A 12,388-nucleotide genomic window follows, 5' to 3' on the forward strand; every position below is an offset into this window, starting at 1 on the left:
GGCAGAAAACGTAGTCCAGTGTAAATACTGTAAAATGGATTTAGCCTACCACACCACATCCTCGATGCTGCAGCACCGGACCAGGAAACATCCACATGTAAATGTCTATTCTGCAAATGGACTTGGAGCCTCTACAAGATAATGCATTTTAGCCTGTATTTCTATTAGGGCTGAAACGATTCCTCGAGTACCTTGAATGATTCGAGTACAAAAAATCCTCGAGTCAAATTCTCTGCCTCGAAGCTTCATTTAATTCATGTTTAGTTAATTCATGGCTTTGCAATCGCCCAGGGGTCATGTTTCACTCGGACCGAAATAAGTGACGCACATACACACTGCACTGAATGCACACGCGAGTAGCGAACGCAACTTAACTTTCTTTTAAGCCATGGCGGACAATGCGGTGGAGTGTGAAAAAGACACAAAATGTCACAGGTGTGGGACCATTTTTCACGTCGTAAGGCAGAAAACGTAGTCCAGTGTAAAAACTGTAAAATGGGTTTAGCCTACCACAACACCACATCCTCGATGCTGCAGCACCTGACCAGGAAACATCCACATGTAAATGTCTATTCTGCAAATGGACTTGGAGCCTCTACAAGATGATGCATTTTAGCCTGTATTTCTATATATTCTGCAGACACTGTGTGACTTTTTCATTTGTAGCACTTAGTTTCAGCTCACACCGTATGTCTGGTAGCAACACGTCGGACTTAAAATGTGCTAAAAATAGCAGTTTTTTCAACACGTCGGACTTTTTACTGTGTTGTTATTGATGTATGTTGTCCCTCGGGGTTGCTGCAGGAGGACAGGTGTTTATGGAGGAAAACGAAAGAAAGTAAATAAATGTTTTGTGATCAGTATAATTTGACATAACCACGGCAAACATGCTTTCGACAATCCTTGTTAGTGTGAGACAAAAAAAAAGTGTAGAAATTAAACCGAACATGTGTTAAAAGGGAAACAGCTGGCGAGCCATGTTTGCGCATGCACCGCGAGCGGTTCTGGTGCTGTTTCGGCCATAGCCGCTCGCATTTGTTAACTGTGAAGTAAAGTTGAAGTGCTGAAGTTTTGAAAACTAATTTTGAATAAAACTTGAAGAATAACTGGCAATTGCTTTCTCATTTCAAGAGGTCTTTCATATTTTATAACATGCTGATATAATGGTTTAAAAACGCGAAAGAGTAATTTATTAGAGTACTCGAGTAATCGATAAAAGATTCGATAGAGTACTCGATCACAAAAATATTCGATAGCTGCAGCCCTATTGGAGACCAATGGAAGACAAAGTGAGCAGTGAGTCCTTCATGGCTCCGTGATCCTCCACCCAGATCCACACTTCCATGTCAGGAATAGGTTAGGAGGGGGTGAGAGTGAGTGTCTGTATTCCTTCCACGGGGGTTTTGTTTTCAGAAGCCAAGGCCAAAGTGGGGACTCAGATTCAGGCCCTGTCCACACGTAGCCGGGGATCTGCCTAAAAGTAGATATTTTTCTACGTTTTGGCCTGTCATCCACACGAAAACAGAGTTTTTTCACACGAAAACGGATCTTTTTAAAAACTCCGGCCAAAGTGAAGATCTGCGTTTTCTCCGTTTTGGGTGTCTGCGTGTGGACGGACAAAACCGGAGTTTTAAGGTCCGCAACGTCACTTTCTGCGACAAAAAAATGCTGACATCACGTGTGCGACCTGTGTTTACACTAGCCGGCATCATGGAAGCCCTCAGAGCTGCGCTCTGTCACTACCCGGTCCATCAATTGTCCAAGCGCTTTCTGCTTGTTTGTTTTTGCAAGCGGAATTACTGCTCCTTATGGAAGACCACAGACGAAGGACGAGGTTAAGAACGGGGGAAGTACTGCCGCCTACAGGTCTGGCATGTTCTTAACAACGTATTTATCCGGGTACGTGTGGACAGAGGTTTTTTTTTAAAACGCAGTGGTGTGGATGCAAGTTTTTGGAGGGGCGGATATTCGTTTTTAAAAAACCCCGGCTACGTGTGGACTAGGCCTCAGATAACATTTATTGTTTTGGAGCAGGCCAGAGATAACGTTTTTGTCTCTGCCTTTCAGTTCTCCTGGTCACAGGAGTATCCAGTCAGCCAAATAATGGGGTTTAAATCCATCTGTGCTGAGCAGTGTTATTCTCCACCAATACATACAACTACACAGATCTGCATAAAGCTTGGTTTATGCTTGACGCATTCACTTTCCGCTTGGTGATGCGGCTCGCGGATGGAACGCGCTTCACAACTCGCAGCGTTTATGGTTCATGCGGCTTGTCTCTGCGGTGAGCCAATATTCTCCCAAACTGAACGGGGCAGCATAGAGCTCTACGGCATGCATCCAACACTACACCATAGAAGTAAAAATGACTGTTGTTTACAACATGGCATTCCAGCATTTGTTAACAGCGTCCTCGTCTTTTCCGACAGTACGAGCTTTTTCTCTCCAAGAATTATTAACAACATGTTGATCACGTTGATCTTTGAGAGCTGAATCATACAAATGTCTGTATTTACGAACCTCTGCCATACTAGTTCTTGCCAGTCCGCCATGTTTTTCCGCGTTCGACCATCCGCGTGCTTAGAAAATTTCCTAGGTGCGCGGTGTGGAAAGTTTGGGCTGTGTGGAGGCGCGGTGGAGGGGCGTGGTTGTTAAAATGATGCAACTTTTCTGCGCGGAGCCATGCGGACCTCGCGGACGCGTCAAACATAAACCAAGCTTGAGCCTCCATCCTACTCCTGTTTTGCAAACAAATTACTTGTGGCTCATTTGCATTTTTTGACTCAGACTCTTTTCTCAAATCCTGGGCAGCTCAAACGTGAGTGTGTGAAATAGAAACCTCCACAAAGGTCTGCCATATCCATACAAAATAGCCCACTCACTTGTTGATCTGCTAAAAAGTCTACGTGTACATTACATTTGGTTCCAATTCTAGCTACCTTCCCAAAGAACCAATGACAGGCTTTGCTAGGGCTGCTCGATTATGGCAAAAATAATAATCACGATTATTGTGACCAAAATTGAGATCTCGATGATTTTAGACGATTTTTCAATTTATGTTGATTTTAATTGTTTTTATTCTGTCATAAAATTGCTCAGGCCACAATCAGGACAAAAATAAATAAGAAACAAGATGATCACTAAAATAACTCCTGATTCCCAGTATAAAAAGACTAATATACTTATAGCTCATAGTCTATGTCCCAAGGGCTATAGACCTTGGTTTAACTCATTTAAGTCTAACCAGTACAGACCCAAATACCAATATCGTGCAAATACTGACAGCAAGAATTATGCAGTGGCATTTATAACAAATAAATGCAAATAAATTGATGTTCACAAAATGTTGCATAACATTTATTGAGTCATGTCAAGGTGCTGTAGGAGAGTGCACGAGCACCGTGTCCTCAGAGAGGTTAGTTATTATTTATCAGAGTGAGGAACTAATTTCTATCTATTTCTACCCTATTTATAAACTATTTATTTACAGGTCCATCAGTTAATGTAATAATTGTCCCAACCACAGCTGCACCCCCCCACCCCCAACCCGGGCTCACAGCAATCGGGAAAGCTGCACGTGTGTTTAGTACGCTGCACGCCGCACGTGCACATTTAGCCGTTTTTAGCGGCTCAGGAGCCCATAGGTGCGGTGTGTGTGTCACTCACTCTGGTTAGTCCAACAGGGAGCCGGCTCTGAGAGCCGTTTCTGTAGCGACCGACACATCACTACATCATTCCCTTTCCTAATGTCCTGAAGAACGGTCCAGAGCACAGGCGGAGTGTTTAGCTAACCTGCAGGTAATGTCGACGACAGTTATCCAGAAAGTAGCTAAGGGTTACCAGAGATGTTTCCAAGGTGTTCGCTAGGTACTTTTAGGATTAAAAAAGTCAAGAAGGGGGTCTGAAAAGCTGCTAGAAATAGCGTCAAAGTCGCAAAGTTTGCAACACTGTGGGAGGAGTGCTTCATTTGCAACTCAGGGCAGCGCAAATGGGAGGAGCAAATAATTGGCTTGTTTTGTTTTTATAATCGTTCAAAACTCAGGTCGTAATTGGGATTAAATTTCGATTAATTGAGCAGCCCTAGGCTTTGTCTCATCAGCAAATCATGTGTCTCAGTGGAATATGACTTTTCTCTCTAATTCAAAATGTAAATTCTTTATTTACGTTAGTTAAATTTTTCTGAAAGTTACTGGCACCTACTGGTAAGGAGTGGGAATGTAAGCAAGTTTGGCTGTGAGCATTACAACGACAGACCTCTACCCTCTTGGTGGAAGGTAATGATTTGCATTTACTCACTTTACTGTAATTGAGTAACTTTTTGGTGTATTCATACTTTCTCAGTAATCTGTACTTTTACTTTTACTTGAGTATGTTATTTAAATAATTGTTCTTCCCTACATTTTCAATCATATCCGTTACTGGGTAAAACATTTATAGACTTAATAAAAATGAGAAGTATTGACCTTTGTGCGAGAGACACCTGTGGGGGGTCTGGGTGTACATTTTTTATAAGGAGGACGTTTAACAGCCATAGTTTTGCTCAAAAACACCAGTACGGTCCCTCTGATGCACTCACTGTTTACCCCGTCTCTCCCTCTCTCTCCTGTTGGTTGAAAGCTGCACCTTCGTGCACCAGTGTTACGTCAGTATTCTGCTCGGTTCAGTAGCCGGTATCTGTTCTTTTGTTGAAATGTGTTTCCCCAACTGCTCCGCACGGCAGCAGGAACGTTTATAGCACCTTACCAACTGATTCCCAGCATGGTCTGCTCATAGAGCAGGAGACCTGCAGCCTCTGTGAGTTTACACTTCCTGTTTGTGCAAATCAGCACTTCATACTGGAGCTAATTCAGCGTCTGTGTGTGTGTGTGTGTGTGTGTGTGTGTGTGTGTGTGTGTGTGTGCGTTTGTGTTTGTGTGTGTGTATGCATGTGTGTGTGTGCACACGTGCGTGTGTGTGTACGTGTATGTGTGTGTGTGTGTACGTGTATGTGTGTGTTTGTGAGTGTGTGTGTACCTGTGTGTGTAGCAGGTGTGGACTCCATAAGAAGTCCAGTCGATTCCCCATCCATCAGCACACAGCTTCACACACATCTGAACCTTCCTTCTGTCTCTAGTTTTGAGGGACGACTTCCGTCAGACGCCCAGTGACGTGGTGGTGGCAGCAGGGGAACCTGCTGTCATGGAGTGTGTCCCGCCCAGAGGCCACCCAGAGCCCACCATCTCCTGGAAGAAGAATAACATCCGGGTCAACGATCGGGATGAAAGGATCACTGTAAGTTGATTCTGTAAAGATTAAGGAGTTGTTTGTCAGAAAAACTCTCTAACATTTTCTAATTTAGCTGTGATCTAATCCTGACGAATCCAGATGTGGCACCACTGGCCCTACTGGAACCCACTGACCCTGCTGTAAGCCAAATCGTTGTCGTCGTCTTCCTCCGCTTATCCGGGTTGCGGGGGCAGCATCCCAACTAGGGAGCTCCAGACTGTCCTCTCCCCGGCCTTCTCCACCAGCTCCTCTGGCAGGACCCCAAGGCGTTCCCGGACCAGATTGGAGATTTAACCTCTCCAACGTGTCCTGGGTCGACCCAGGGGCCTCCTGCCGGCAGGACATGCCCGAAACACCTCCCCAGGGAGGCGTCCAGGAGGCATCCTGACCAGATGCCCAAACCACCTCAACTGGCTCCTTTCGATCCGGAGGAGCAGCGGTTCTACTCCGAGTCCTTCTCGAATGTCCGAGCTCCTCACCCCATCTCTAAGGCTGAGCCCGGCCACCCTACGGTGGAAACTCATTTCGGCCGCTTGTATCCGCGATCTCGTTCTTTCGGTCATTACCCAAAGCTCATGACCATAGGTGAGGATTGGGACGTAGATCGACCGGTAAATCGAGAGCCTGGCTTTGTGACTCAGCTCCCTCTTCACCACGACAGATCGGTTCAGCGTCCGCATCACTGCAGATGCTGAACCAATCCGCCTGTCGATCTCCCAATCCCTCCTACCCTCACTCGTGAACAAGACCCCAAGATACTTAAACTCCTCCACTTGAGGTAGGACCTCTCTCCCGACCCGGAGTTGGCAAGCCACCCTTTTGTGGTCGAGAACCATGGTCTCAGTGCTGATCCTCATCCCAGCCGCTTCACACTCGGCCGCGAACCTACCCAGCAAGAGCTGAAGGTCAGAGCTGGATGCAAGCCAAATCTGCAACAGAAATTCTGATCCTTATTGACATTTTATTTCTACTTGAAAGGATCGGGCGCTGCAAATCAGGATTTAAAACATGATCTATGAAATAGTTAAAGCTTCTTTCCGGAGTATTTCTCTTATTCAATGGCACCATCTAGTGGCTGACAAGCATATCACACAAAACCGCTGTTCCTTTGTTGAAGATGGCGACTTCATGTCTCTGTTTATAAATTGGCTTCTGTAGCCGACAAACAGCTAAAACACGTTGTTTTACGAGTATTATTCTCATGTCATGCTGTGTTTTCATATATTTATATTTTAGAGACTTTCTTGTCTGTGAAAAGTTCATCAACTCCTTACATTTGAAGCATCTAAGCGGTAGTCTAACGCTATTGGTTAGTTCTGGTCGGCGCTCAGTTTCCTATTGCATGGAGCTCTGCCGGGCAGGGGGCGTGCTTAGCAAAAAAAAAAAAAAAGACATATTGCTCATATGGTGTCACAGTACATGATACGATAATCACTTTTACGGATTTCTGACAAATCATACATCATTTCTGAAAGAGGAAAACTCCGGAAAGCAGCTTTAAGGAGGATGACCTGTTTGTGTATAGCACCTTCTTAGGGTTCTACAACCCCCCAAGGCTCTTCACAACACATCCATTCACACACACACAGTCACAGGCTGGTGGGGAAGAGCTACGATGTAGCCACAGCTACCCTGCGGTGCACTGACCGAGGCAAGACTGCTGAACACAGGCGCCACCGGTCCCTCCGACCACCACCAGCAGGCAAGCTGGGTTAAGTGTCTTGCCCAAGGACACAACAACAACATCCTCTGTCTGGAGCTGGGATCAAACCTTCTGATTACTGGCCAACCCGCTCTACCTCCTGAGCTGCTGCTGTCCCTAAATGCATACATAGTATATGTAGTTAAACTAATGATGTAGTACTTCTGCCAAAAGAAGGTGGGGGTTTGAAAGGGGTTGTGTCCATCCTCTGTGTCTGATTCCACTTAGCTGAGTAATGTGTCCAGCCACATACAGAACATCTCCCTGAGAGCTGGTCTCTTGATTAGACATCAGATCAGGTGACGAGTTACAAGACACTGGGCGGATGTTTCATGGAGAGCATGTACCTTGTTTTCAGATCCGTGGAGGGAAGCTGATGATTTCCACTACCAGGAAAAGTGATGCCGGTACGTACGTGTGTGTTGGGACCAACATGGTGGGAGAGAAGGACAGTGATCCAGCTGAACTGGTGGTGTTTGGTGAGTCATTTGCACTGAGAGGTTTTGGTTACCTGACCACTGACTTCTGGAGACTGACGTTATTAAAATAGAAGCCTCAGTGTTTGTAGTATTTTTTTCTTTGGGCCTCAGGATTAGCTCAATCTAATCAGTTCCTGCTTCTCTGTTCATTTAAACATCCATGCTAGTGTGTTTCAGTGCATTTTCTTTCATTTTGTCCTCTGACCTGTTTGTTTTGGGCTGAACCAGAGGCATTCAACCAGACAGTTGCTGTTTAGTTTCACAAATACACACTCAGTGCAGTTACACGTGCACTGACCAACATCTAAGTGGATCCAGGTCGATTTTATTGTACGTAGCTGGGAGTGTTTATCCTAGTTTACATGCACATTAGAAAACCGACCTCTCAAATAAAGCTCGTTCCACTCCGGTACAGTAGGTGGCGATGTTCTTCTGGTTAGCTTATAGCCACACAAGCGTTAAACAGAGGCTGGCGAGAGGGAAGCAGAGTTAACTGAGACAGGATATGTACTATGGCTGAAGGAATGCAGAACAATGCTGCAGCACAGCTAGTCTGGTACGTACTGTCCTGTTTTATGGTGTTACGCTATTGCTTTGTGATGGTGGTCTTCTCAGAAGACCACTTCTGTGCTCTGACCACTTCTGTAATGCGAGTGTCCTACTTTTTTAGTTCAGCTGACCCGATTACATGCAGGATGTAATCAGATTACTGCATCATAATCTGGGTGCTTCAGCTCCATTAGAACCAGTTCGTAAACAGACTAACGCGTTAAAAAGCAGAATGTAATCAGATTGCTACAGCATTGTCTGGGTGCTTCAGCTCCATTAGAACCAGTTCGTAATCAGACTAACTCGCTTACCTGCAGAATGTAATCAGACTACTACAGTATTATCTGGGTGCTTCAGCTCCATTAGAACCAGTTAGTAAACAGATTAATGCGTTTACATTCAAGATGTAATCAGATTACTACAGTATTATCTGGGTGCTTCAGCTCCATTAGAACCAGTTCGTTAACAGAATAACGCGTTTACCTGCAGAATGTAATCAGATTACTACAGTATTATCTGGGTGCTTCAGCTTCATTAGAACCAGTTCGTAAACAGACTAACGTGTTTACATGCAGAATGTAATCAGAATACTGCAGTATTATCTGGGTGCTTCAGCTCCATTAGAACCAGTTCGTAAACAGACTAACGCGGTTACATGCAGGATCTAATCAGATTACTACAGTATTATATGGGTGCTTCAGCTCCATTAGAACCAGTTTGTAAACAGACTAACGCGTTTACATGCAGGATGTAATCTGATTACTACAGCATTATCTGGGTGTTTCAGCTCCATTAGAACCAGTTCTTAAACAGATTAATGCATTTACATTCAAGATGTAGTCAGATTACTACAGTTTTATCTGGGTGCTTCAGCTCCATTAGAACCGGATCATTAACAGAATAACGCGTTTACATGCAGGATCTAATCAGATTAGTACTACATTATGTGAGTGCTTCTGCTCCATTAGAACCAGTTCATAAACAGACTAATGCGTTTATATGCAGGATGTAATCAGATTACTACAGCATGATCATGGTGCTTCAGCGCCATTAGAACCAGTTCGTAAACAGACTAATGCGTTTACATGCAGGATCTAATCAGAGTACTACAGTATTATATGGGTGCTTCAGCTCCATTAGAACCAGTTCATAAACAGACTAACATGTTTACATGCAGGATGTAATCAGATTACTACTACATTATGTGAGTGCTTCAGCTCCATTAGAACCAGTTCATAAACAGACTACTGCGTTTATAGGCAGGATGTAATCAGATTACTCCAGCATTGTATTGAGTGCTTCCGCTCCATTAGAACCAGTTCATAATCAGACTTAACGCGTTGATCTGAAGAATGTAATCAGATAACTTCAGTATTATCTGAGTGCTTCAGCTCCATTAGAACCAGTTCGTAAACAGACTAACGCGTTTACTTGCAGGATCTAATCAGATTACTACAGTATTATATGGGTGCTTCAGCTCCATTAGAACCAGTTCGTAAACAGACTAACACGTTTACATGCAGGATGTAATCTGATTACTACAGCATTATCTGGGTGCTTCTGCTCCATTAGAACCAGTTCGTAAGCAGATTAATGCATTTACATGCAGGATGTATTCAGATTACTACATCATGATCTGGGTGCTTCAGCTAATATAACTGCAGCTGTTAGCTCCCAATATGGACTTCATGCAGTGAATACAAATCCAGTGGAAGGTCGGGGGAAATCTGTTGCGTCTGTTATCAGTAAATGTCACATGCACCGAGGACATGGCCGTGCTGATGGTCATCCAGTTAGTGGGACTACCAGTTCTGGTATCTGCTGTGTAGAGTAACCTCATGTCTGATCTGTGAACTTTCCCTTTACGGTAAGCTATGGCTTATACAATGAACTGATTCAGTAATGTGCATCCTACCTTCATAACAGACCCAAAGTGAAAACATGTTTGCATTAACGTGTTACATATTGCACATGTAAATAATGTATATAGCTGCAGCTTTTTCTGACTAAAATTCCAGTGGCTTTATTTCAGAGAGGCCTGTCTTCACCAAACAGCCAGTGAACCAGGTGGTGTTGATAGAAGATATGGTGGAGTTCTTCTGTGAGGCTTACGGAGATCCGACTCCAACTGTCCACTGGAAGAGGGAGGAGGGAGAGTTCCCACCGGGCAGGTACCAAGAGAGTGTTTCTGCTCAAAATGCAGGAAGATAATAAACAGATACAGGACAGAAAAATAGTCAAATAAAAACAAGTTAGATTTTGTAACTAGTGGTTGCAACAAACAGACACCGTTGAAGGTAATCAGAAGTGAGGAACAGAAAATGAAATAATTATTTTAATGTTTAGAGCAGCAGGAACTCTGAGAGGCTGCAGGCGCATCAGTGAGTTTGCGGCCGCTGCGCAGGGGGCAACACATTCTCACACCCAAAGCGCCGAAAAATGACGCGTGTGACCAAGCGTCAAATATGACGATCTGGGGTGGCCCAGCGCGTCGGGAGAGGACGCGCAGGGACACACAGGGACTCGGACATTATTCCTCGAACGTCTAGCGATTTAACCTTCCCCTCACCCCCATCCTAACCTTAACTCAGTAATTTTCAAATAAGCTTTGCATGCGCACGCTGGTAAAGGTTAGAATGGGGTGAGAGGAAGGTTAAGTAGTTCAAAAGTCGGTCAAATGTCCGTCTCACTGCAGACGTCGGATACCGACGCTCTGGGACAGTGCTTTCTCTCCTGACGCGATGGGGCACCCCGGATCGTCATATTTTGACGCTTGGTCACACGCGTCATTTTTCGACGCTTTGGGTGTGAGAACGTGTTGCAGGGGAGGGGGAGAGGGCTGAAGCAACATGCAGAAACTACCGTTGTTAAAAGAGATGTTTAACTTAGAAAATGTGGGCACAATTTTAATTGTCAAAGACTCCAGTGAACCAACCCGCTTCAGGTGTGTGATGTCATCAACGACTAGTCAAAGTCGACTCGATTTTCATTACTTGACTGTTGACTTTAAAAAAAATTAAGTCATGCACCCCCAGTCCAGATCCTACACAAAGGTCAAGTTCACTGTAAGGGACTTTGTATTTCTTCTGTTTATTTGTCATTCTGTACCCTTAAGCAGCAGTGCATCCCACTGCTTTTAAAAATGATGTTTTGATTATTTATTTTATTATGAATGGTTCTGTTCAGATCTGAGATCCGAAGTGACAACAGCCTGCGTCTGAGCCAGGTGAAGACAGAGGACGAGGGCACGTACACCTGTGTGTCTGAGAACAGCGTGGGAAAAGCTGAGGCCTCCGCAACGCTGCAGGTGCACGGTGAGACAGGCTACACACACACACACACACACACACACACACAATCAATCAATCAATCAATCAATCAAAGCTTTATTTATAAAGCGCCTTCCGCGACCCTGTCGGGAAGCCCATGGCGCTGAACACGGTACATGAGACATGTGAAACATGATGAATAAATCGATAATAAAAGCAATTCAAATAGTGCAAAACAAGTAAAACATTAAAGTAGAAGACAAATGGGTAAAACAAGGGATAAAGAGACCAATGAAAACAGGGAAATAAAATCAACATAAAAGAGGGCCAAATTCAAACACGTTCAGGAAACGCCAACCAGAGGAGGTGGGTTTTTAGGCGACGCAAAGACTGGCAGAGATGGGGACACCTTAACTGGGGGTGGCAACTGGTTCCAGAGTGACGGTGCTAGGACTGAGAAAGCCTGGTCCCCGCGAGTACGACACCTAGAACGAGGGACAGCGAGCAGGCCTTGGTCAGAGGAGCGCAGAGTGCGTGATGGGGAATGTCTGTTTAGGAGTGTGGCTAGATAGGGTGGAGCACCACCCTGGAAGAAATTAAAAACAAAGACGAGGAGTCTGAAGTGTGAACGATAGCAAACCGAAAGCCATTGCAGGGAGGCCAGAACCGGACTGATGTGGTCCCGTTTCCTGGTCCCAGTCAGGAACCTGGCTGCACTGTTCTGCACAACCTGTAGGTGGCGCAGTGATGACTGACACAACCCTGCATATAGAAAGTTGCAGTAATCAAGCCTAGAAATTACAAAAGCATGGAGTACCCGCTCCAGGTGGGCTCTTGACAGCATGGGCTTGATTTTTGCAATGTGTCTCAGGTGAAAGAAACTGGACCGGATCACAGAGTTGATGTGTGCATCAAATTTAAGTCCAGCATCAATTTTCACCCCCAAACTGGTCACAACTGGTTTTGAGTATGGAGAAAGAGGCCCAAGAATCGGACTTATGTTAAAAAAAAAGAAGAAGAAGAAAATATCATTTCTATAGTGCCTCTCAAGATAAAAATCACGAGGCGCTTAAGCATAATTCTGCGCACACGAAGACGCATAAGAGACCTGGATGATGAAGCTC

The 12,388-nt window shown here is 44.7% G+C and overlaps 1 protein-coding gene across 6 annotated transcripts in view; it reads left to right on the top strand.

The window, feature by feature from the left end:
• The window catches only part of robo3 (roundabout, axon guidance receptor, homolog 3 (Drosophila)), an 85,325-nt gene that overhangs the window by 35,073 nt on the left and 37,864 nt on the right, over positions 1-12,388 (top strand). For 5 of the 6 annotated variants that reach the window (XM_054730425.2, XM_054730424.2, XM_070555647.1 and 2 more), the window contains exons 3-6: positions 5,114-5,271; positions 7,326-7,446; positions 10,028-10,166; positions 11,182-11,309. In XM_054730425.2, coding sequence (XP_054586400.1) covers positions 5,114-5,271; positions 7,326-7,446; positions 10,028-10,166; positions 11,182-11,309 — 546 coding nt within the window. Of the gene's footprint in view, positions 1-5,113; positions 5,272-7,325; positions 7,447-10,013; positions 10,167-11,181; positions 11,310-12,388 lie in introns of those variants that run through there. The other variant, XM_054730426.1, reaches the window with a different exon arrangement.

This window comes from Nothobranchius furzeri, chromosome 10, assembly GCF_043380555.1.
Source record: "Nothobranchius furzeri strain GRZ-AD chromosome 10, NfurGRZ-RIMD1, whole genome shotgun sequence".
Taxonomy (NCBI): Eukaryota; Metazoa; Chordata; class Actinopteri; order Cyprinodontiformes; family Nothobranchiidae; genus Nothobranchius; species Nothobranchius furzeri.